This window comes from Dufourea novaeangliae, unplaced genomic scaffold (genome assembly GCF_001272555.1).
Source record: "Dufourea novaeangliae isolate 0120121106 unplaced genomic scaffold, ASM127255v1 scaffold57, whole genome shotgun sequence".
NCBI lineage: Eukaryota > Metazoa > Arthropoda > Insecta > Hymenoptera > Halictidae > Dufourea > Dufourea novaeangliae.
In genome coordinates, this window is record NW_015373937.1 from 1,508,976 (window position 1) to 1,535,504 (window position 26,529).

The 26,529-nt window shown below is 42.6% G+C and overlaps 1 protein-coding gene across 3 annotated transcripts in view; it reads left to right on the top strand.

The window, feature by feature from the left end:
- The window catches only part of LOC107185450, a 123,038-nt gene extending 96,717 nt beyond the window's left edge, over positions 1-26,321 (top strand). For all 3 annotated transcript variants that reach the window (XM_015573129.1, XM_015573128.1, XM_015573130.1), the window contains 4 exons: positions 2,087-2,200; positions 16,582-16,652; positions 24,267-24,542; positions 25,886-26,321. In XM_015573129.1, the coding sequence (XP_015428615.1) occupies positions 2,131-2,200; positions 16,582-16,652; positions 24,267-24,542; positions 25,886-26,002 (534 nt within the window). In that variant the 5' untranslated portion in view covers positions 2,087-2,130 and the 3' untranslated portion in view covers positions 26,003-26,321. The remainder of the gene's footprint in view (positions 1-2,086; positions 2,201-16,581; positions 16,653-24,266; positions 24,543-25,885) is intronic.
- The last annotated feature ends 208 nt before the right edge of the window (positions 26,322-26,529 follow it).

The following is a 26,529-nucleotide window of genomic DNA, read 5'->3' on the forward strand; positions in this document are numbered from 1 at the left end:
CTCCACACTGGACAAACGAAGAATTACTCAAAATCACTGGGATCCATTAAAAAGTTCTAAGCAAAAGGAACTTGTGAACATTTGTTCCCAACGTGGGGCAACTCGAATATTTTGAGGGACAAAGTTACCAAATTACCAGTCACGTTATCGACAACGGTTTTCAACAACAGCTATTAATATTAAACTTTTATGAAAACATGGTTTACTATGATACTAATCTTTGAGACATTCAGATGAGGTATGATTCATAAAAGATTGAGAAACACTGTTCCAGAGGGTAGAATTATTTCCATTCGTTTACCCTTTCGCTCGCACGAAAGCTTATCAAATGTAGCGACCGCAAAAGTTCCCACCCACAGGACGAAACCCGCCAGTGGTACGACCAGCCGAATCTTGAACGTTGTCCCTTTTGAGTGGAATATTTAGGCGGCTGCGAAATTAATCATGCAATCTGCACCTAAAGCCTGTTACTGTCGCGGAAACGACGCAACGGTACTGTTAAGACTCTCTTTCTGGCTGATGCTCGGGGCACAAAGGTGAAATAACATTAGCCGTACTCGGGGAAAGCCGGAACATGCGCATTCTCCCCGTGTTGGGCAGGTTGCGCGCGAGTTTTCATATGCACGGGATCACGGAGCAGACGTGTACACGCGCGTGGACGCGGTATTACGCTTGAAGAGCATTCCTAACGCATCCGGAGCCCTGAACGCGGGGTCTCACGCGGATAGGACGAGGCTGTGATGGGGTCCCGCAGTGACGAGTGTGTACACCTTTAAGCACGGCTGGAGCTTGCTGGGTCGATGGTAAATCGCGCGGAAAAGGAAGATACAAAGTGTTGCGAGACGCTTGGTAACGAGTGAGAAGTTGTCTTAATCTTTGTTGGATGAGAATACATAATTATGATACGAAGGAGGAGGAGAATATTGAATTTATGACTCTATAATGTAGAAAATTGACCGTGAATGAAGAAGGTGGAAACAGAATATTCATTGGATAGACCGATGAAGTCTATAAGTTTGTATAATGGGTATTAACACTAGGTTTACGGGACGCGTCATTTTGACGCATTTTGAATGCTTTCTAACCTCGAAATTCTCTATGTGGTATACCTATCTCTATAGCTATGCATTAATTTCAGAGATCATAAATTGTGTATTATATTAAATAAGTTGTTTTTTAAAGAAAATCTGCGGGTTCGTTGACGCGTGCTGTGGAGATACGTACACGATAAATGCCCGTAAACCTAGTGTTAAGGGGAAGAAGTCGCGTATTAGTCAGACAATGGGATGGAGATGTTTCCTGAGCAAGGGAGATAGAATATTTATTGGTCAGTAGTCAGAGAGAAGTGGAAAGCGTAGAAATCAGAAGCATAGATCAAGTTTCCCGTCGAGTCGAACAAATAGAACGAGAATTCACGTATCAGCAGACCGACAACGAAACATTCGCGAGGGAAACGTAATCGTAAGTGAAATGAGACAGTGCTGTGTCAGACAGTAGAGACTTCTATCGGCCCACTAAAGTTTTCCAAACTCGATTTTATGGATAGTTGTCGAGTTCTCGAGAGGGCAACCGTTCTTATAAATATGTAAACTGGATATTTGAGTTCCCGGGTTGAGCAGCGTAGGAATGGCAAGCGACTCACGCTCCCGAAAAATACTTCAATCCCCCAGAAGATTGATCTCGAGTAACTTCAGACATACTAGGTTATCCAATCATGATATTATAATAATATCATAATAATTACCTTCCTCTCTATGGATCTTCGTGGAGCCTGGATTACTACACAAATTTTATTGTATATCACGTTTATATGAAAATTGATCACTGTAAAGGAAAAGTATAACATATCATCCCTGGCGCAATCAAACCAATAAAACTACACAGATTGATCTTACTACTAACTAACAGATGAAATTCTTCTATTTTGTAAATAATTGGTGCTTGAAATTATGAACAAAAAATCCATTATTCCTCGCTATCTTTGAATTTCAACAATTCATTTTTTTCAACTCGTTTCCATCGAATCCCATAGCAACACCTGTCAGAAGTGGCTACTCGACGAATGATTTCTCGTTTCTTGTTTCAGCGTTGAGCCTGCTGTGCGTGAAGAAATTCTCCGGGAGCGGAACGATGCTAGAAGCGCCGCCCGGGAGTCGCGAGGACCTTGTGGAAGCAGCAAGAACACCATGCACGCCCACAGGTTAGTCGTTGATGGTGGTTTACCATAAAGTTTAAATGAAGACCTAAGGGGAATCCCGCGAATCTAACAAGCCTGGTGCACGTGCGCGTATATGAAAGCTCGTAAGCCGAATAAATAAATAATATGCGTAACGAGCATGCTACTAATATGAATAAAACGGGACTGAATTTTGGAAAGTCGAGTATCAAAGGCATCGTTTAATTTTGCCCCGGGAACGACCGGATGATTCCTCCACTGAGAAATATCGGGCTGCGTGTTTATCATAAAGTTTTAAATGGTGATCTAGTGTCCTCGGTAAATCCAGGGAACGAGTTAGGTCGGCGAATAGACCGCTGGTATCCAGAAGTTTCAGGCTTGTCGTAAATTTCACCGGGATAAATAATGAAAACGGTGAAAACACCAGTGTAACAGAGCCGGCCATAGTTCACTGAACTTGCTGGAAATTCGAGTCCAGAAGCCGGATATATAAATTAAAACTATAGAGGGTGTTGTGCCAAACAGATTAGTACCCCGGATTAATTCGGAAGGATGAAGTTTTGGGAAAAAATGTTTGATACAAAGGTTTTATGAGTTAACAAAGGGCATCTGATGGTTGACCTTGAGTATGACATAGAGGTCATTTTCAGGTGAATTCGATTTTTTTGATTGAGAATCCCCATTTTTAGCACCAGTGTTTAAGTTTCAAATTTTACGTTCCTTCCATTTCTGAACCTAAAACTGGGAGTTCCCATTTAAAAAAAATCGAATTCACCTGAAATTGACCTCTATGTCATAATCAAGGTCACCGTTATATTCTCTAGATAAAAAAAGTGGTTCGTCTTTATTTTAACCTCAATACATAAGAATTGATAATTTCGGGGTGGTTTTATAGCTATGCCACGTAGTGTAGAATGTTTTCGAATAATCGGTCGCTACAAAAGTATTTCTCAACTATTTGAAGATAGTAATTTCATGTTTTCTCGTGTTTGTCGTATCTCTAGCGCGGTTGAACGTATGTTAACGGACGCTTCGAATCGGCAGCAAGAAAAATTCCTCTCACCTGAAACCTGAATCGCGAGTGATTAACCCAGTTTCTCCCGTTCTCGTAATTAAAGTTTAGGCCACGCGGTGGTCGCCGTGAATGCGGAAAATAACGTGTTTCACGGGATCCTGACTGGCTGCTTTTTCCTCCTAATACTTCTCTGCCCAAGCTCGTGATATTTTTATTATTTCACTGGTCCCTCGAAAATTTCCGACAGTCGAATACCTTCGCAGCCACGAGGACCAAACCGTGCGTGTATTGATTGCATACGCTCGCACAGCGGTTAATATTTATTTGCAAATTCATTTTCCCAGGTCTAGGGATGAACGACGGGGATTAAAACGTTCTCGTTTATTCGTTCATTCCGCGCAGATAAAGAATTCCTGCAATACTGACGAAAGATAGAGGATCGCCGGGAATCCGAGAATTTCGTTTCGTTTTATCGATCAAAGTGAAAAGAGCCGAAAATTTGTTGGTAGGCTGGAGAGTGAGAAGAAATCACGATTATTAGTCGATTAAGGGGGGCGGAGCGTCATCTCGTGAATAGAGTCTGGTTATTCCAGAGGACAACAGGTACCAGATTTTCGAAGCTGGACATTTTTCAGATCACTTTGTCCTCCACCCCCCTGTGTCTCGCTCCCTTTCATTATTCCCCTCGGTTTCACCCGAATTCAGGTCCATTCAGACGCGTCAGAAAGCAAATTATTGACGGAACGTATCAATCACCGTTGAAATCGGTCTGATTTTCCACGGACCAATACCACTCGTTCCTTTATTCGTGTGACACTCGTGGAGGGGACAAAGCGGAAACGGATGAGGTAGGTGCTCGATCGATGAACCGATCCCCCTTCTTCTTCCCGCAAGCATCATTATCGCCGCAGGCCTACTTGTAACGGAGCCAATGGACGGCTCTTTTTATGCCAATAAAACCCCGGTTTTCCGTGATGATTGACGGGGTCTGTCTTTGTGGCGCGTCATTCGCGGAACAGCTACTTTTTGTCGCCGTCTATGAACGCAAGCAGTCGATTGTTTCTATTGTAATTAAGTAATTTGGTTCTTAGCGGCTGATGAGAACCCGAGAAATTGAATGACGGCAGGGAAGGACGGGGAATCGAAGAATCAGGGATAATAAGAAAGGGGATATGAATTACATTATACGTCACAGGGACAAATGTTTGTGAAACTGAAGGCATTACGGGTGATTATGATTTGTAACGGAAGTAGAAGTGGTCAATCAGGCCACTGAACCAAATTGGGTTCAACTCTCCTGTAGATTTTCTCCCAAAATTGAGAGCTATTAATCCTAAAGATCGTAGTGTGATCGCGAATCTTATTTATAGACCACTAAACAAGGAAATTTCGAGGGACGTGACCGGAAGTCGATGCATCGTATGGCGCTTCGGATCGACTCGTTAAATTATTCACAGAAGAGCCGTCGTCTTAGACGGTATCGAGAACACCGACGACAGTAATAGACACCGCTATCAAGGCTAAACCGCTTTCCAATTTTCTCCTTATTTTCACGACGTAATAACTTACCTGTGTTGACTGTGTTCCGACGCAAGGTTCGGATAGAAGGAGGAGGGGAAAATGGGCTGTTGCTACCATCGGGCGGCCAGTAATGGCCACGTATATATAGATGCTTCTTTACAAGGTGGTGAGATAAGCTCTCATTGGCGACCGAAGCGTAATCACTACGGCTTCCTGAAATAGCCCGAACCTTCACCCCATCGTCCCATTCGATCTCGTCATTTCCCTTTCCTGGGATCCTTGGCAAAGGATCTTCGATCTCTCGTCTAACGTCCCCATATTAAAATTTGTTAAAGCATCCGCAGACGAAATGGAAGCGACAATATTTGCAACATTCCTCGAATAACGTAATACAGTAAATCTTCGTTGCGTGTTCGAAGGCTCTTCGGCACTGAGCATGAAATATTTTATAAACTAATAGTCATGTACTAACCATAACTAATAGCCTGTCACTGTGCTAATCGTTGTTAAGAAGTCAACATTACACCTGAAGACTTTTACTTGTCAGTGCCGAGGAGCCTTCGAACACTCATCGAGCATTTCCTGTATCAGTACAGAATTACCATTTGCAATAGCTACTTACATGTAACATTATACCCTGGCGACGAATCGTGAACATTTTCCTCAGGTACGAATATTCGCACGAAACCAAATCGATTCTTTCTTCCGTATACAGGGGACCATAATTGGATTGGAATGTTCATTACACGGCTGCTACCGATACGGGATAATGCCCCTAAGAGGAGGAAAACTAACGGCGAACGATACAATGGTAATCGGATTCGTCAATTATTATCGATAAATTATGACCGATACGTATGTAACGGGGAACGTTTGCTAGTCGAATACATACTGAAAGGGACAACTTGCAGCGTATCGGAGAACGAATTATCATCGGCCCGGTTCGACCAACTTTTGGCCTTCGGCCGCCGAAAATATTCTCGCTGGCCCCAAACGTATTTATTCATCGGTATGGAATCGATATTATTCCGTATTGACACAGGCCGTAGGAAATCGCGCAAACGTTTCGCTCGGAGATTTTAGTACGGGGACGAACTCTGAAAAACAAATGAATGATTCATGCTCGAGTTTCGTTCAGAAAACCGCCGCTCTCGACGATGAATTGTTAATTTCGAGCCGTCAAAATTTTCGCTGCCCACTATATGATTTTACCGAATGCTTTTCTTTCACGAGATCCAGGGAAACATGCAGAATTTTCTCGATTTACTTGTCAACCCGCGGCCTGTATCGATGAGTCCTTACTTGTACAATCCTAATTCTTTTTTCATTGACACAGAAGGGGAAGAATTCTATTGTCTTCGTCTTTAACACGTTGATTGCCACAGTGAAAAAGGCCGTACGTAGCCAGACACGCTTTATTTCGTTTTTTAAGTCATAAATTGTGGAAAATATTTGTGTTTAGTTAATAGAGGCTGTAGGTCTTGTTTTAAATTATACTGTGATATTAATTTCATGCAAACATTTCATAACAGTGTTTAAATAATCCAGACACTTTTCAATGTACGTGTCACCCATATTTGGGTGACGTGGCAGTCAAAGTGTTAATCAAGATTTCTTCGGATTCTCTGTCGAACAATAAGATTGTTTCAGTTCCCTTGTAGGTGAATCGAAAATACTCGTATCTCCGTGTTATTCAAGCCAGCCGCTCGTTCACCAGCCGCCCAAGCCTCCCACAATTAGTTTTTCAACTTATAACAACGGGGGTTTCCGTGCCTCGTTAACGAGGCAACAAATATCCAAAGAAGCCTGCCCCCCTCCCAGCGTGTCAAACTGCTATACTCCTCACTCCTTATAAATTTTAAGGAGTTTAATTCCGCGTAATTGCCTAAGTTTTCGCCGAACTCGACGGCCAACGAGGCGACCAGGATCCCGAGAAAGGGAGAGGGTGAGAAGAATACGGGAGAGGGTTGGAAACTTTTTAAGACCGAGATTTTTAATGTCGCCCTTGGCGCCAGCCTTTTCCAACGATCGTTATTTACCTTTCCATTGTGGGGGGGGGGGAGCACAGACGGGGAACCGTGGCGGGAAAAAGTGGGCTGGCGTTCGGTCGAATCGACGACATTTTGATTTATAGCCGGAAAATGGAAATCTCGCGTTAGGATCCGAGCCGAGGTCGTGTCCCGTGGGGATTACCAGGTTTTTCGGCGCGGTTGAAACGGTATCGAATGTGATATCCGATGCTTTTTTTCCCGCCAGATCGACCCCCGACACCGGGTAAAAAGCCCTTGGAAATGCACTGCGACACATTTAATCAACGTCGTATACGTAATTCGTACCGCACCGTGTATAAAATATTAATCCTCGGTCCTCTTGCGCGTCAGACAAATAAATTGCAGACGAAATAAATTACTACGTTACGTACGAGATACATTCGTAACCACATCCATCCAATTCAAACGTGTATATATTGCGAATTATTTACACGTAGTTGTAATTATAGCCAGTCGGTATACAGCGAGTAAACTATCGCAGATGAAACAATTCGGCGTCATTTTTCTGTCAGTAGTATGAGGACAGTGGTTAGTCAGACAGGCGGAATGGACATCTTTCCCAATTACTAATACGAAAGAAAGAAAATAAGCCACTTCAAACGCAAGTAGAACAAGTACAGTAAATAAACAGACAAGTAGAAGCTAGGACATTTTAAGTTAAGTAAAAATTTTGTAAAAATTCAGTCAGGACGTGACGCAATAAGGTACTATATCGCAGTCCATATAATTCCTTTCCAATACACCAGGTAACGCTTAGAAAGTTAACAAACACAACGCAGAAGCCTTCCCAGACGAAGCAGTGTGTTCTGAGAAAACACGTCGGGAGCGTGACTTATCGCTGAGGGGGAAACGTCGCCGCGCTGGGGCGAAAGAAAAGCTTGTTTTCCGGGAGGGCAGCAAAGCGATAACAGAATCCAATTAGTCGACATACTTCTCGTCGCGGCGGTGAGTCATATCAGTGGGGGGGAGTGGCCTCGTCTTGTTAGAACTAAGTCGCCAGCGTCGCGAGTGCTAGAACTTTTCTGCTCAGTCGGAAGAGGGAGGAGGGGTGTCCTCGAACGAAGGAAAGAAGCTGCGCTTTTGTTTCACTGGAAAATAACGGTGAATCCCGCAATTACTTCGCGTTGTTGCTTAATAAAGACTCCTCGGTTGTGGGAGGAGGGTGGACGCGCTTAGACAGCATCTCGAAAAAAAGATGGGAAAAAGTTGACCTCATTAATAAAAGATCGAGAACGGGAGACGAGGGTTGTACAATTGCCAGGCGGTAAGAGCTTATTACGTCAACCGCGGCTTTATATAACGGATGGAGATTTATGGTACGCACTCCAATAACGAGGAGGCCTTCGAAGTGAATGCGGAAGCGTTTATTCAACGTGATCCGAGGAGGCGGATAAAAGATGTTGCACACACCTTCTTTTCACCGAAGCTAGTCTTGTTTTCATGCATTCTGTAAAAACTGTCTGACATCATCCGTGTCACAATAATTTCACTGCAATTCTATTTACATTTTAACTTCGCACATGTCTGACCTATGACACGTTCTTCTACTGGTTCTGTACTAGTTCGAATAACAAGATTAATACGATCCAATTTTCGGTAACCTTTTGCACAACATTTAATTCCATAAGTCTGATTTATGTTGATCCGTTCTACTGACGATAGATTAGTCAAACAAGGACAATACTTAAATACCGTACACCATTCTCGTATTTATGCTAAGAAGAATTTAAGAGAGATGTATACTTCAGCCTGTTTTGTATCGCAAAACTTAGGGGTGCCAGATGACACCGGACCGTTCAGTCCACAGTATTTTTCGAGAAGCATAAAACTAGAGGCGGAACCTCATGAAGCCCCATGAATTATTCAGCGCGCACTGGGCTAACTACATCCCCCTCCAGTATCTACGAGCCCTCCAGGAACCCACGAGTTTCCGTTTGTGATTGGCAAATGTCATACGTCGCCTGATTGCGTTCGGTTTCAGGAAGTTAGCACGGCGGAGAGAGAAGGATCGGACTGGGAAAGCTTGAAGTCCAATCAATAGTCTGTGATGAACGGTCCAATGACTATTGGCAGCGCGCACCGGCTCCCCGTATAGACATTCCGGCTGTTCTATGAATTATTTAGCGTTACCCAAGTGGCCCTCGGTGTATTTGCCCTCAAACCGAGGCGGACTTCGTAGCATTCAGGTACCTCGCTTGATTTCACCCTCTAATCTATCGTTCCTATCGGTGTCAAATAGCGTAGTCGGTTTCATTCATCAAGCCTGGTTTCCAATAATGAACGGTTGTGAAATCGAATCGCCATTTACTAGGGTAACGATCGGTTTCGGGTATTGTAAGCTAAATGGTAGATAACGAGGTTGGAATCTTAAGAATTGGATCAATTATTTTCTTAAGAGACATCGAAAGAATATCACTGAAGTAGCAAAAGGCATCCAGAAACTATCTAACACCTGTATATAACAGAGACATCTACCAACATTGAGGTGTTCACGGTTGAAACTATTCAGAACCCGGCTGACTTCGACCCTTGACCTATCGCCTTTGCCGATATCAAACGCCATAACTTAATACGCTCCACTGACCCCGACAAAATCAATCTCCAACTCGGTGCTCGCCTCTGAATTACGATCGTACAATGGACCGTGGAAATGAGTTCTTTATAGTCTCGTACAGTTTTTACAGATCACTTTTCGTCATACTTCGAAGTACTTCACATTACGAGCTTTATCCGTTTGCCTCGTTTCACTCTCTATGTCACAATCGCTGAACGCAATTCTGTTCACCCCGAAATCAAATAAACCTTACACGATAACGGTGTCTGACGAGGGATATAAATCGAGATAAAATAATACAGTAAATTCTGTATGAGTGTTTGAAGGCTCCTTGGCCCTAAACAGTACTTTATAAACTAATGTCTATGTGCTGCTCAAAAAAATATCGTTGATTTCCGATTTCCAAGCTCTATGCTGAACCTCGTTAAAAAGTCAACGTTACTCTCATCGACGATTTACTGTATCTTCCTATTATTCAGTGTCACGAACTAACCATGACATTTGCGCGATTGCAAAAAGATCTAGCCTACTTCCTTCAGTGAATACTCGATGCTGGCCCCGAAATCGGTACCAAAGTCGGGACGAGTCCCGAATTTGTGGACAGTCGATTGGCCGAGAAGTGCGCGCTTTATCTGGCGCGGCGTTTCGCCCCCCTTCACCCCCGGGTATAATTTATTCAGTGCAGTAGGGTGGCCGTGCTCGGATCGCGGTGGCATCCGGCCCTCCTAATGCAATATTGATTCGATTTCGCTGCACGACGTGCTAGGTCGTAGCGCGCAATTTGCATATGGAACTACACCGCTCTCGCAGAAACGGTCCGCAGCCGACGTAGTCGGAGGCTCACGGCGTCGACGGCATCGGCGCAGTGTTTGCCTTTTGATTGCATGGAAATTGCATCGGGTACCGGCTACGTATGCGCCGATGACAAGGCTTATTTCCTCTGGATCCACGCTTCGTTAGGATGCGCCCCGCGCGCAAACTTTGCCCAGCTCGTCGTTAACAGACGTGTTCGTGTCGTTCCGATCGGACAGCTGTACACCGTTTCGTCGTGTGCGACAAGGTTTCGATTGCAGAAATATAGAAAAATTAGTAGTACTTGAACGGACACTACGATGAGACACTTGGTACCATACGTGTATCAATAGACAATAAAAGATCCAAAAAGGATCTGAACAAATACGCAGTAAATCGTCACTGACACGGAGATGTACACAGGTGTAACGCTGACTTTGTAATGAGGTTTAGGACAGTGAAACTGTTCCAGATTTTCAATCAAAAATCAATCTTAAGAGTTCGATGCAAGTTTGGATCAAGGAAACTGTCTGATGACAGATGTAAAAGATTCGAACGTCAGAGTTTAAGATATGAAGGAGGTCTCGGATTAACGTGTAACAGATTTAGATTTTTAAGTTTTCACACGCGGTCCCCGTAAAGCATCCGGGTTACGCAAAGTCTTAAGACCTTTCATAAATTACATTGGCAACGTTAATTTCGCTCATTGAAACGCAACCTAATTCGGAGAAAAAGCTGCGGGGTCCAGAGGAAAAAAAAGTTCCCTCCTCCGAAACTTCCGGATGCCTTCCGCCGAGAAGTTTTCCGCTGGGGCGAACCAATTAACATGCAGACGTAGAACTTAAGCGACTTACCGAACTGCATAAAATTTGCATCTACACGGGGAATTACAAGCAAGCTCGTGGGCTGGAGCAGGGAGTATATTGTGCTCTCTTCCCGAGAAATGGCACAAACAGTCGACAGGCCCTGACGAAACTTTTGCAAGTGATATGAGGCAATCACCAGCCAGACACGCGACGACTATGTCGAACAAGTGAAATACTGTCAGTTTCTGGTGGGACAAGTGCTCGAGTTTCTAGTGCGACGAGTAGATACAGCTAGGAACCCTTCTCAGGCTAGTGGAATAAGGTCAGTCTTTGGGCAGACAAGTGGTATAGAGATTGTTCATGATGAAAGAAGGTTATAGTAGAGACAGTCCCTGCTTGGATGAATGGATAAGGCTGTAAGCTACAAATATATTAGTGTGTGGAGGAAACTCTTCTTGGACAGACAAGTGGAATAGGGTCTATAAGACAAATGATTTAGGGGAAATTGACCAGAATAAGGGAAAGAAGGGCTCATGGCCCTGACTCCTTAACGTAGGATCATTATTAACTATTGCATGCGTTATAGTTACTGCATTCTTAATATATTTCCACGAGAAAAGGGAATTATGATACTACAGAAGAACCTTTACCATGATGTTTACTGTAAAGATTAAATATTGGAAACATTTACTATAATGATTAACACGTTGACTGCCACAGTGAAAAAGGCCGTACGTAGCCAGACACACTGTATTTCATTTTTTAAGTCAATAAATTGTCGAAAATATTTCAGTTTAGTTAATAGAGGCTGTAGGTCTTGTTTTAAATTATACTGTGATATTAATTTCATGCAAACAATTTATAACAGTGTTTAAATAATTCAGACACTTTTCAATGTACGTGTCACCCATATTTGGGTGACGTGGCAGTCAAAGTGTTAAATATTGATAACAGCGAAATAGCAGTTTATTTCGTTCGATACGTTTAGTTTGAAATCAAGGGGGGTAATGAAATTCAATCCAAAATCACGATTGGGAATGTCGTTAGCTGATGTACGAATATTCATCTGTATGTTTCCTTTGATCCGATGCGGATCTTGAGATCGAAGGGGAGATACGCGGTCCCGGAAAATCAACACGAGCGATCAGAGGCTCAATCACATTCGAGTTCCGTCGCTCAATGAACCCCGTGCGCCACGAATGCATCGTAGTGGAACATCGTACATTGCGGAGCTAAGCATGATAAATCTTCCGGCATTACGTGAAACAGGACGAATATATTCGAGGGAAAGCCGATCCTCTGTATTCCGGTGCACGTATTGGAGGTTATTTTACCAGACGAGAATAAATACTTTCTGCTGGGTAAAGTGACTTTAGAACGACGGGGAATCAGTGAAAACCCGTATAGTATGTCCTATTGGCTTCATTTAGCGCAAATATAGTCAAAAGTCGTATTTGTAAGACCTACTCTGTTGCTCGTAGATGCAAGTTATTACATATAACAACTAAATAGGAGATATATTCTCTACAGTATTTCATTGCTTAATACAAGGCAAGGGGTTAAATTGTACTGCGATATTAATTTTACGTAAACAGTATTTAAATAATCCAGCCCTCTTTATAATATACGTGTTACCCAGATTTGGGTGACTTGGAGCAATCAAAGTGTTGAAATTATTTTCGTAGATATATAAGTTGTGAAATAATATTTGTATTCCGACGATGAAAAATCAGCATCGGTCGTACGAATGTTCAGTTAAACAACTACATACCTACGATCTCTTTCTTCCAGTCCCCACGAGATTTCCGTTTTTTCCTTTTACTCCCGACGGTCCACCTATCGTCGCATCCATCTTCGTAGCTGCGTTTTACATTCCACCGAAAACCGTACTATTCGCCGCATAAAGAAAACGGGCCACGTGGTACATCAGGCGACGCGCGAGGATTTATTGCTAATTACTTTTCTATGCTGACCTATACGCGGCTCGTCCTCCTGTCTCCATAACCCCGCAAATTTATCGCCATTATTTTTCCCGTGGCTCGGAGCTAAATGTACGGGAGCGTTCGAACAATCGCGATATGACACGAAAATGAGATTTATCGCCGGGAATTGTTACACACAGCTGACAACAAGATACCGGGGATGTATAAACAGGAGCAACGAAATTTACAAGGTGCGATAATGCGGCTCTGCTTGCCGAGTTTCAAACGAATCTGCAGATATGATATTTAACAAAAAATATTCGGGGATTAACCCACCCTGACCGCTTGAAAATCATAGGTATCTTCGTGAATTTTTTCTGAAAATTCAATAAAGTAAATTGTAAATTATTATAATTATATATTTTTTCCAGAAGAAATTTGCTAGGGAAGTACGTGGGATTTTTTGTTGCGAAATTATTTTCCCTTAGTATAATCTAACGTCTATCGATAATCATCGATAATTATCGACGTTCAGTCAGACCATTGATCCATTAATTGGCACTCGTGTACGTCCCCGAATACACGCTAATCACGCGCGTATCAATTTCGTAAATCATCGAAGACGCGACGTGGTGGGGGGGGGGGGCCGAATTAATATTATACCCGTAATTGCAATGCGAAGTATTCAACTATGACGATGGATCGTCAGTGGATCCATTTAATGCCTCACAAGCATCCGCTCTGCTGATCCGCAAATTCGTCCAATTAATCGCGGTTCTAACAGTAACGAACCACCGGTCCCGCCCGTAATGGCGGCCCCTCGCCAACACACTTCGCTAATAGCAATAACATTACTCGTTCGCGGCTAATTTATCGCCGGGCATCGTGACACGCCAAACGTTTGACGCCTCGTCAACTATTAACCGACCACTGTTTTCAGACAATCGTGAATCACTGGAACATCGGTTGAAATAATCATAGAACGTAAATGAACGTTCACAGAATCGTTCCATTTCACTTGTCTGACCAATAAGTCTTCATGTACGTTCCCTCTGATCAGTAACATACTTTCGTACGTGTTTCATGCAGACAGGACAATCGATAACTGCTGGTACAATAGAAAAGGGGATGATTCGACATAAAAGTATAAGTCTAAAATAAATAATAAAATTGTTTTATTTGAGACTACGTTTATTGAGAAAATCGACGTTTAATTGAATAGGATTTTCCTTAACGCATCCGTTTCTACTAGAACAACAAGGATCCACTGTTAAGTTTGTGTTTTTGGTGGGAGCTGGCCGCGTGTAAATTTCGCGGACAAAACGAGGTCACTCGGTCGGATTGCCGTTTATCATAACGAGTTCCACGCACGGCTGGACGCAAAACCGGAAACTCCGTAGTATCGAACTCTCGAGGACCGGCTGGATCCCCGTACGATAATTAACGTTCGTCACAGAAATGAAACGGATGCCGCGCACTCGAGAGCTGCTCGAACGTGGCGGAACGGGCAATAACGTTACACCTGTGTGCGCGTACGTGGCGCGTTCGGTGACCGCCATTGGTGCAGAACAGTCGCCGGGACAAATTCATTCGTTATTTCCGGCTCGGTTGCCAGCTCGGCAGAAACTGCCGTCCCGGAATTAGCTGACCGAAAACTGGATCTCCTCCGTGACGCGAGGCGTGTCCCGCTGAAAAATATTTCGCCGTGGGGAACGCCACCGAGGGCACCGGCGCATCGTTTAATCGTGGAATGCACCGTATAATTGCCGTCCGTAATTTTTACGAGTGAGACCGGATACGGTGGGAAACGCTTTGATCAACAGGAAGTATAACTTTCGTAACGTTTCGAATTAATAATTCGTTCGCAAGGCCGGTGAAACGTTTCGTTAGAGTTTGTAATAATTACAGGGAGCTCGTCTTAACAGAATTTTACCGTGGAAGTGGAATAAAAAAGGGGGTTCAAGATAGAGACCAATGAACGGTAACACGATAAGTAAGTACAGTAAATCGTCGATGAATGTTCCAAGGCTCCTTGGCACTGACAAGGAAAAGTCTCCAGGTGTAACGCTGACTTTTTAATAATGTTTACCACAGCGGTGAAAAATTTCCTTTATACCATTGAATAACCTGGCCATATATCCCAAACACTGTAGCTAACGTGTCAGTTTACTGCGAGTAATCACAGCTGAAACCTCGTGCCATGGCAACTCTCACAAGGCGCCTCTCGCGTTTCGAATTACGGAACAACCTATGTAGAATAGGTACATGATAGGGAAGGGTAGAACAGGCTTGGAACAGGACAGGCATGTAGGATTGGCATTCTACGTGGCAATTATGTAGAATAGGTCAGTGTGTAAACAGACAAATAGCCTTTAGGGAGACAGTCGGATACATGTCGATGGCAAGATAAACATGTAGAACACAGACTGTACATATTTGGACAAGTAGAAGACGTCTAAATATTGTCTCCAACAGTATCACTCACTCTTCCAACTATTCACAGAAAGGCCAATGTATTTTTTCACCAATTTGCCACAACGAAATCGTTCAAGTCCATAATGACTGTGAAACGTAGATGCTCTTAAGCGTCCCAAGATGAAATTGCTAAACGTCGAACCCTCATAAAAGCTCGTGTGTCATAAAGCGCGGCTTTTCGGCCGGACGAAATTGAAACACCCGCCAAATCGTCGGCGGCCAATATGAAAGCGCAGGAGAGTCTCTTCGGGCCGTGAACGGTGATCGATTTCTATGAACGATCCGGAAATATCCGCGCCGGTCCGGATGACCTTTCCAATCCGATTGATTCCCATCTAGGTGTGCGTGCGATATGTAGAAATTTGAAGGGGGGAGTGGGGAGGGTTCGAGGTGCAGGATGAAGGATATTTCGCATGGAAATGAATCGCGATCCGGGGGCCAAAGTGGCTCTCGTCCATCGACGGATAGCCGCACACGCCGGGCAATAATTCTGAAAAATCGTTCCGTTCCTCTGTGCTTGGTCTGAGATTTCAACGCATAAATCGTCCTCGTGCCCGCTATTCGTCCTGGATATATCGATGTTTGCAAGTGTTCCACCAGAGATATTACAATCGTATATTCTCGATGTATTGATACAAAATGGCTTTGCGTGCCCGAGAAGCTTATTGGCTCTCTTACTTCACTCTGTGATCCAGTACCGGTTTACGTATACACGTGATATGGTAGGGCATTCTATACAGATAGCTATTATTATTATTTATTCGTTTATTTATTTAACGAGCAAACGCGATGAATCATTCGGCTAACCCAGGAAGAAAGTTTCACCGAAGCCTGGACATTCTCCTTAATTGTATTCCGTCCATCGATAATCTTTTTTCTCATTTAAATATTCGCGGCAAGGAAAGTTCGTTAAAGACTTCGGTAAAAATCGCGTTAACGGAAGTTAGGATGCTGAATAGTTCACTCTGTAGCAAGCGAGTAATCACATTCACCATGATTTCCCACGAGGGAGAATCTTATAAAGAAATATTCAACCGAGACGGTCAGAAAATAGAGGTTTGACGAATTTAAACCACCGTTCAATTTCCTCGTTTCGTATCGAAGATTAAGGAGGAACGCGTCGATAAAAAAACACCCTGATAACGCGAACGTAATTGGAGCATTGAAGTTACGCAGCTGGCTAACTATGCATAGGGGGGCGTTAGTATTCCGTCGCGTGACCAAACGGTTAGATCCAATTTAATGTTCTGCTCGCTCCTTGGATTTCAGATCTGGACACGATGCTATATGGGTACACGAACAACATATACGTGCTGGACCACACGCCCGAATCCTTGCCGGTGAGTATGATTCAGCACACGGCGGCCAATTAGACGCAACTGTTATTGCGGATTGCGTTCCCTGCTGTACGCGTGCTTTTAAGTTGATTGCGGAGACTGTAATTTGCGCGACACGTACACTCGGTCGAAATTGATATATCAGTGAACAGAGGCACACATAGACACGTTTCGAAATCGAATGATTCGACGTCGATGGAACCGAGAAGTTTTAATAGTTCATCGGGGCAATCGTGACGTGTGCACAATGCAATTTTCAGTGATGAGCTGTTTAATTATTAGTCTGTGGATTTTCATGCAGATTGGCATTTTATAAAGTAATTCAAACAAATATACGAATTTCTTTTTTTTTTTTTTTGTTAAATATGTTCTTGGTTTCTCGTTGGATCTAATGAAATTTTTGTCTTTTATTATATTTCACAGAGTTCTATGGGCTATAAATGCATAGAATCCGTAGACCATTAATTACTTTTTAGACAAATGTTACTGATCACGAGCAGTCATTGATGGATCGTAAGTGATAACATTGAACCCGATACCTAGTGCAAAAAGTGGAAAAGAGAATTTAGAATTAATTGCTCCGGGAGAGATATTACAGACCTCTGTCAACATGGCTGACCATTCCTCGGTATTTCTACTTGCAGCACATAAATGTAATGTACATAAATGTTCGCATTAATTTCCATCTATCTGCTTACTGACACGAACATGTGGAGTTTAGTGATATCGACTCCAGAGGACTGAGTAATACCGTACCATTGTCAATATTTGAGACAAGTAGAAGCATCGAGTAATAGTCAGACACACGGTCGAAGCAGCAGCACGCGTCAGTTCGAAACTTCCTGAACAACAAGGCAGGGAATCCACGTAATCTACATTACACTTTCCATCTATTCCGGTACTAGGAACTAGGAATCCCCCTACTCACATTTACGATAAACATAGTTTATTCTTCGTCTCATTTATGACCGTATTTTTTTATCCTCAAAGACAAGTGAGATACTAAAGGTGCTCACCTTATATAGGACACCCTGTATAATCTCCTCCATGTATCGTGTGTACAGAGGGCTGAATGTAATTCGCAGGAATCTCGATCCGATGGTGACATAGACATTGAATTACCGGTATCTCAACGTACTAGAATTGAATCGATCAATCAGTCGTCCGTTCACGGTAATTAGGTTGCAGGATAAAGTGTTTATCCGGCCGGTGTAAGCGGGACGCGTTTCTGTTTCGTGCGGAACCTCTTGTTCGGCCACGGATAAATTTATTTCGGCTCAATTACAGTGCAGTATGTAGGGGGGAGGGGGAGGCTTAGAAAAATATTTTACTTGCAGAAACGATGTGGGAAAATTAACACCGATAGAAGCCACCGGGGGCGAGCTTATTTATTCGCGACCGAGAGCAGGGTCTGCTTCGATATTTGAGCACGTTTATCGGGCCACGGTTTGCGGATTTCCGTGGACACTTCGCGAGAGCCCGGCCGCTTTAATCGGTCCGCAAACCGAGTTACGATAATTCGTGTGTTCCTCTGTCGACGATAGTTCGGAATGGTAATAACGTCGGGATAATTGATGATTAAGGCCAGAAGCTTTTGATTCGAGTCGATTACGTTTAAGGGGTTGGCTTACATTGACCGCTTCAAAATCATAGGTACCTTTGAATTTTCCTGAGTATAAAATAATATAAAGTGGAAATCAGTTACGACGCTTGTAATATTATATGTATGTTCAAATATACAAAAATATTGTTTTCATATAAAATGGCGGTGCTGATACCACTTCTGTAGAGCACCTTTCGGGCGACTGTTTTCTAGAAGAAATTTGAAATAAAAATATGTACATGTATTTTACAGACTTTGCCATTCATTTCTTGTTTTCTTCGTTGTATTCCCAGAAAAAATTCAAAGGTGTATATGATTTTTAAGCGATCAGAGTGGGCTAACCCCTTAAGTCGAACTACCACTAAACGAATAAGGGGGTTGTGTCTGACTAATACTAGTTATTTCTACTTGTAAAGAAGAAGTATCTCTTTTCTGTCGATAATACTAGATCTGTCTATTAATGTATATTAACGTAAACGAGTAATACTGTATTTATTAACATTTAGTTAGGCGAAAATAATAATGGTGTGGTAGTCTAACAAAAGATCGAATACTTTAAGGCACGGTTGTATACACTGAAGTATATCTTATTTGAAGAAGTTTTTCTTACTTCATTCTACCTTCTCGACCACGTTTCCTCTCGGAACTATCCAATCAGGGCACATAGTGTACAAGACCCTGACAATGCTCGCCAATACATAAAGAAACTTCGAATACCCGGTGCCCGAGGTTTGAAACTCGGTTTCGCTTCGAAAACCATCCCAGCAAGAAAACTTCCATGAAAATAGTCAACCGCGGTTTCTGTGGTAACTTCAATATACACGGGCTCGTTAAAGGATCCCCCGTATTCAAGAACATTTGCCTTCAAAAACGAAAAATTGCCCGCTGTGATGTGACGGGTAGGAGCACGCAGAATTTCTTAATATAAATAACACTTCATAGACAATAATATAATCTTTATTGTAGTGGGATAACTCCTGTCAACTGATGAAAATAAGTCCTACTAAACATAGATCGAAAAATTGTTTATAACCTTGAAAATATTACCTTTTCGACCCATGGTTTATTACAACATTGTTTCATCATTCGACGAGTACTATCTACCGTAGAAATTATGAACATCCTTCTAATTTCATTACAAGCGTTCTCGTAGCTTTCAATTCCAAAGAAAAAAAAAAAAAGAAATTCTTCACTCTCGCGAAGATATAAGAAAGAATTTTTAGATCTCCAGGGTTTTACAGTGTCGCCGGGAATTCAGCTCGCATGCTGCCTCCAACAGAAATTTTCCCCAGAAAGGTCGGTGTTAACTTGTCCCTTCTGTTCCGGCTATTTATCAGGGTCGAAGGACTCACGGCGAGTTGGCCAGCTCCTGGAAATACGAGAACAGCCGGGAATACGTTTCCCCGGGGAGCTGGAACTAGAGTCTAGCCGACGCGTCCGATACATCGAATCAGGTTGCGAGTTGTTATCTACCAGCATTTGATCTCCTTGCCATTTCTCGTCCGCCCTTTTGTCTGCTGCACAAGATCCTAGGGGGAGATGATGTGTTTTTGTCCGGAGACTGGTCCTTAGTCACAGTGGAAGTAAGGATCTTCCTTGGAAGGATAAAGGAACCGTTTTTTCCTTGGGGAAGATAATTGCGACGAGATAGTCCTCGGAGATCAAATTCTTCTCTCTATCTGTATCACGGTACGGTTGTTTTCTTCTTTTTCTTTTAATACTCGAAAGAAATCATTCAACTATTGGAGGAACAACGTGAATTGAAGATCGAAGTTAACGATTGAATCGATTGGTCCTCTGGGACCAGAGACGAATCCCAATTTATTCCAGAAGGGACAAAAAATCGCTGAACCTTCGTACACATACAAATGTTTCATTTAATTCTCGTTGTTCACTGGTATTTTGTAACATGATGGAATTCATTCTAACATTTTTCGTAATTTGATCATCGTGTAGATCATTCTGTTATTTGAAAAAGGAATATTATGATCGAATTGACTACTATTTCGATTTGAGAGACGATTGAGGGATAACAAAATGTTGTTCGATATTTGTACAAGTATTTAGGTAAACTTTTAGTGTTCTTAACTATGTAGAAGCTGCAGAACCAGTCACGTTTTCTTTACCGATACGTCTCAAACGTGTCCAATTCGGCCAGACTGGTCCCGAAATGGCACGAAATCGCTGCCAGTCTCATGAAACTTTAATCAACGGTAGAAACTTCGTGGCTCCGCGACATGAACTTCAACTGGACAGACCAAATATTAACTCTCGGTGTTGCTCGGGTAACTAGATCTTCGTCTTGCCTTTTATCAAGAAAAAAATAAGTAACTGGAGATTTTGTTAGATCATCAAATATATACTCTGAGCAAATTTAAACTGAAGAATGTCAGAGTTTGAGAATGATTAACACGAATCCATCGTACTTACATTATAATTAGAATCTTCGTATAATGATAGTGCTCCTTAACAGTTAGTCAAAGCATAATGAAGACATTAGTCTTAGGTATATCGCAGAATCCTTCGCGAAAGTCTCTAATATATTTCTTCCAACACAAATACTCTCCACTTTAATATTGAACCAGTTAACGAGTTAACGACAGAACCTTTTAACCAGTTAAGTGTGTTTGACGTGTATACACGTCGAACCAAATCTTTATTACGGTGCGTTCGACGTGTATACACGTCGTGAGAAATAAAAAATTACCATTGACTATAAAATCTCTAAATTTTAATGAAATCCAATAAGAATATTATTTGATGGAATGTTTCCTTTATATTACCAATAGAACTGCTGAGTATTTTATACAGAGGGGGTGGTGGGATGATAAATAAAAATGAAGTTCTTCCTCGTTTTTCATAAAACTTATAATAGGACCATTTTCACGTCATAGCCTGATTTTAATTCCGCACACGGTGGAGGGTTTTTAAAACTAAATTCCACGCTTAACTGGTTAACCCCTTAACACTAGGTTTACGGACATTTCTTATACTCCTATCTCTACGGACACGAGTCAGCGAAACTCCACATTTTCTTTAAAAAATCACTTATTTTTTTTAATACTCAATTTACGATAGCATCACATTGTCGCGTATCCGTAGAGATAGGTATATCGCATAGAGAATTTCGAGATTAGAAGGCTCGAGAAACCATACGAATGTTTTTAGTTTAGATACGAAAATATCTACTTTTGTATCAATTAATTCTATTAAAACTTCCGCGTGTCGTATGGGAGAAATTATACTCATTTCCCGACAACCGTCGACGGTAATAAGTCACGGTACTAGGTCAGCTTAAGAAAATACGATTCTTTGACAATCCGGTCTCCTCTGAGGAACGATGGAAACGGGGCGACTTTACCGGGGCGCCGCGTGCAAAGGCCTCGTCACCGGTTTCCTTTGAACGCTTCTCTCTCTCTCTCTTTTCCTTTTTCTTTTGCGAAACAGGGTGACTTTTTGGCGTGGCTCATCGCGGCTTCGTTAGAAAATCCCTTTCGCCCCGGGGGTGTAGCCGTTTGCGTTCGCAGCGGATGGTCTCAAAGAGTTCCTGGCCGATGCGAAACGAATGAGACAGCGGAAAGAGACGAGATACCCCGCGAGTACGTCTTACCTCGTTAAGTGAATAATGCTCTTTCGGTGCAACGAGCTCCTCCCCCCATGGCGAACTGACGAAAGTAGATGCGGAAACGTGAAAAAGGACCGGGGACATCTTCGACAATGGCTAATCGAATCGTCTTCGTGACCGTTCGTGTTATGGAACTCGGTGGAATTCAACGTTTATAGATGCGAACGAATATTTTATTGTTAACTAATATATAATGACTAATTGCATATTATGGTCAACTCTTAAACTGTGAGGGGATGTCTCTAAGACCTAATTGAAATCTTTGAATACAGTGTAGGTATTATTCGATGAACTGATTTGATAACTATGAATTGATTAACACGTTCCGTGCCACAGTGAAAAAGGCCGTACGTAGCCAGACAATCTTTATGTCGTTCTTCAAGTCATAAATTACCGAAGATGTGTGTCTTTTGTTAATAGAGGCTGTTGGTCTTGTTTTAAACTACAGTTCAACATTAAGACGTTCAGTGCCATATGGTACACGTTAAATTCAGGCTGCGTGTACCACCGGTGGTACATTTGGCACGGAATGTGTTAAAGAAAAATTCTGAAAATGAGAATTTTCATCGAGATATTCTCTTCGGATGATTATCCATCGGACTGTACTACAATTCCGACCGAAAGTTCTGAAATAGTATTCGCGTATACATGTTTCTCGGTTTATGAATTATTTATCTAATAATGTCTGAGTGATTCTCTCCGGGCCAGAAATAGCAAAAGAATCCGAGAGACGTTCAAGTTCCTAATAAATCCTCCCAAATACGGAAATCTTGGGGAATACCGTGGCGATCGAGAGAGCCCGCGGGCCAGAGAACGAACGTTGATTAAATTTCGCGTGGACAGAAGACGGGCGTGCTTAATTATCGATGCTGGGTCATTAAAACTCTCGTTCGCCACACCGACGCGTACACGGGACAAACGATCGTGGTTAACGGTATTACAATGCGAACGCCGGGGGATCGTTTCACCGGAAGAAAATAATTGGAACGATTCCCAGGTTTACGAGCGAAGAAACATTCCGTGATACGCCATGGATCCTCTCGTAGCCTCGTTAGATCGTCAGGGGGTTGTTAGAAAAATTCAGTGACACGTGAAGACGCGTTAATGTAGGTACTCGTGCGCGCTTTGGATGTAGTGTTCTTAACGAACGTGGTGAAAGGGGACTGGACGAGAGTCCCAAAAAAGTTCCAAATCTGATCTGAATGCAATTAGTGGAGATAGAATCAAATTATATTAGATTTATCAATAAGCGATTAATTATTTTCTGTTAAATTCAATACTGATTTTCTAGGAAATTAGAAATCCATCCCTTTTCAGTGATATATGCAGCCCTATTTTTAAAAAAGAAAAGAATTATAACATATTTCGAGTTTAAACTATTTTATTATATTATTCAGAAAACAGGAACAGTTGATCATTAATTAATTCTATTCCTAGTAGCCCCCACTAATTCTAAGTAATATCAAAATTTCTCATACGTCTCCAAGAACAATGGTGCTCTAAGAGTCTACTTGCGTTGGGTCGCAACTGATTCTGTCGTTTATTCATTAATTGTTTCAATAAAAAAATGAAGAGTTTTAGAGCCTGGTGGGTTTTACACGAGAGATAATGTGACAACGAATCCCATCGTCGATTCGATGATTATATTTTAATTCGTCGCGGCTTTAACGTATCCGACGCGATCGGTGAATTCCTCTCGAAGGCATGGAGAATCGCGGGCATGAAAAGGAATCGAGAAAATCGCCGCGTTAAAAGCGTTTCCGCCCCGAAGGCCGACGGTTTCCCGCTGTTGGCCACCACGTAAACGTCCACGAAAAGGTAAGATGCGCTTTTACCGGGGGGTGTTCTGTTACCCGAACCTACCCCGTGGCTTTAACGCGCGTTCAAACGATCCACCCCCATGAAAAGGATCCCGAGAACGGTTTGCGAAACTCGACACGAATTGAATAGATTCGGGAGCAGCTTGAGAAAGTTCATTCGTTACACCTGCTCTCGGTAACTACTTTCAGGTGATCTTTACAGATTTCTGCCGATTTCGATTGATTCGCGGTGTCTTTTCAACTGGTAGCTCGACTACCTTAATTGGGAATAGAAATTTTCTCGTCTGAAGGGTTTATTAACCAGTTAAGCGTGGAATTTAGTTTTAAAAACCCTCCACCGTGTGCGGAATTAAAATCAGGCTATGACGTGTATACACGTCGAACGCACCGTAATAAAGATTTGGTTCGACGTGTATACACGTCAAACACACTTAACTGGTTAAAAGCGAACATCGAGACGACGTACCGCGTCGAACGCGTTCGATCTGTGCCGGAGCAATAGGGTAGACTTCGCTCTGAAATGCGGTTACCATGAATGTTCAATGGCTGATAATCACCCTCGACCGCAGGACATGGACATGCTGCAACTGTTCGCCTCGCCAGCGGGTCGAGCGCTGCTCTCCAGTGACAATCGGCCGAGAGGATCGACGTCGACCTCCTCCTTGTCTCGAGAGTCCTCGTCGAGGCTGAAGAACGGCAGAAGACCATCGGGCACTGGTACAGTCAGCGCACCGACCTCGCCGCCGAGGCAACGGAAATCCAGCGCTGAACTGTACAAAGAGGCCGTCGAGATACTTGGTCTCACCTGTTCGTTGACTGATAGCTGCCGATGCATCGACTGCCAGGTGATATTCGTTCTCTGTCTCTCCGATATTTTATATACAATTCATGGAAGACTTCTTTCATCTCCCACTCTGAAAACAATACCATATCCACCAGCAGAACAATGTCCTCTTTCTTCTTCAATTTTGCGAATCGAGAAAAGAATTCCAGAAAAGAAGATATTATAATAAATCAACGTGGATGATCCTCGAAATTTGCCGGACACCGTGTCGATTTAGAAAGTAATTGGCAAACATTCGTGATAGAATAATAGAATATCGTCGAGGCTCGAATATACTTTCGTCGATCGACATTTCCCGCGTAAATATTCGACCGCGCTAGTGTTATCAGAGACGCATGGTCCACCGGTGTTCTCGTTTCGGAACGCTAATGGAAGAGAATGAAACGGGAAGGAGGAATGGAAACCGTTGGTCGAATTTAATTAAAAATTTTATCGCTTTGCCCTTCGGCTTTTTTGTGTTCTGCATGATTACAGGGAGAGTTCGAGGACCTAATGAAACGTTTCCTGTTTTGATTTCTGATTGATGAGATTTTCTGGATTGTTCTTCTGTTAATTTTAGAGCTTCTGGATACTAGGCTTTCAGAGTGATGTCATTTTTCTGTCGAAATTTTCAGGATGTAAGATCCGTTGAGCAACGGATTTTAATGTCAAATACCCTTATGAACTAGAAAAGTCAAAGTTTTTTGTCTATAAGCTTTCAAGATTAGATCCTGATCCTTAAAAATTGAAGCCTTCCATTCTCCAGCTCCAAAGACCTAACTTCCCGAAGAATTTCATAACTAGGCTGCGGATTTAATGCATTTATAGCATAAAAGGGCTCTGTGAAATGCAGTGGAATGGTAAATTGTCGATGAACGTTTGAAGGCTCCTCGGCACTGAACATAAAATATTTCCTCGTTTTCTTCAGAAATCCAAGATCCATCGCTGTGCTAAACCTCATTAAAAAAAGTACCGAGAGGAACCTTCGAACACTCATCGACGATTTCCTGTATATCTCATTTTATTTTTAACACGTTAAACTCCTTATAAGAACAAAGATGTTTCTATTTTTAATTCTGCCTTTGTAAATTACTTTATAAAATTTCAATTCGGACAAATATCTAATGCAACATCCCTACAACGAAAAATCAGACTATTCTTTGAAAGCTCATAAAATTTCGCATCCCTTTTCTCCATGCTCTCGGTTCCTACCATCTCCTATGAAACCAAAAGAAAACAATTCCACGAAGAACACTTCGGAATCAGTCCATTGTCATTCGAAGATCATATCTGCGATCTTTTCATTCTCATCGAGTAGTCTCGATCGATGTTGTAACCTTGACCACTGTATCCCCTGATTTCCAGAGCAATTACTTCGACTGCGACGACGACTGCGGGGAGGCGAGAACGGAATTGGCTGCGGGCACTCCTATTCTGCTGGACCACGCTCTGTCGCATCCGTTGACGTGTTCCATACAGTAGCAGCCGAACTGTCGCGTAAACATTCCGAAATCGGCCCACTTGTTAGAACGCCCCCTACGGCGACCACGAACACGGAGACACGTCATCGAAACGTAAGGATCACGAGGCGACGTCTTTGATCATCTCGAGGCGAACGATCGACGGGAAAATCGCGTGAACAGAAAGTTGAAAGAGTCGACAAGAAAAACTTCACCAGGGTGGACAAAACCGCCGTACGCTTCCGCGTCTTTGATCGGAGGAACGATCGACACAGCCAAAATGATCGTGAAACGGCGAGAGCTTGCACGACGGTCTTGATACTCACGCTTCATCGACCAGTACCGAGCTTGTTGTATTAATTCTATTCGTTATGTTTCTGGATAAATACCTACTCGTGTCGGTTCAGTATCCTGCGGATGTTTATGCATTTGTAGCATCATTTAACTTGAGAAATGCAATAAAATGAAGGTTTTAATAGGTAGTAAAGCCTCTAGCAGAGAATTCAAAATTCTGCTCCGTTTTAATTTGTGGGTATTAATATCTGAAAT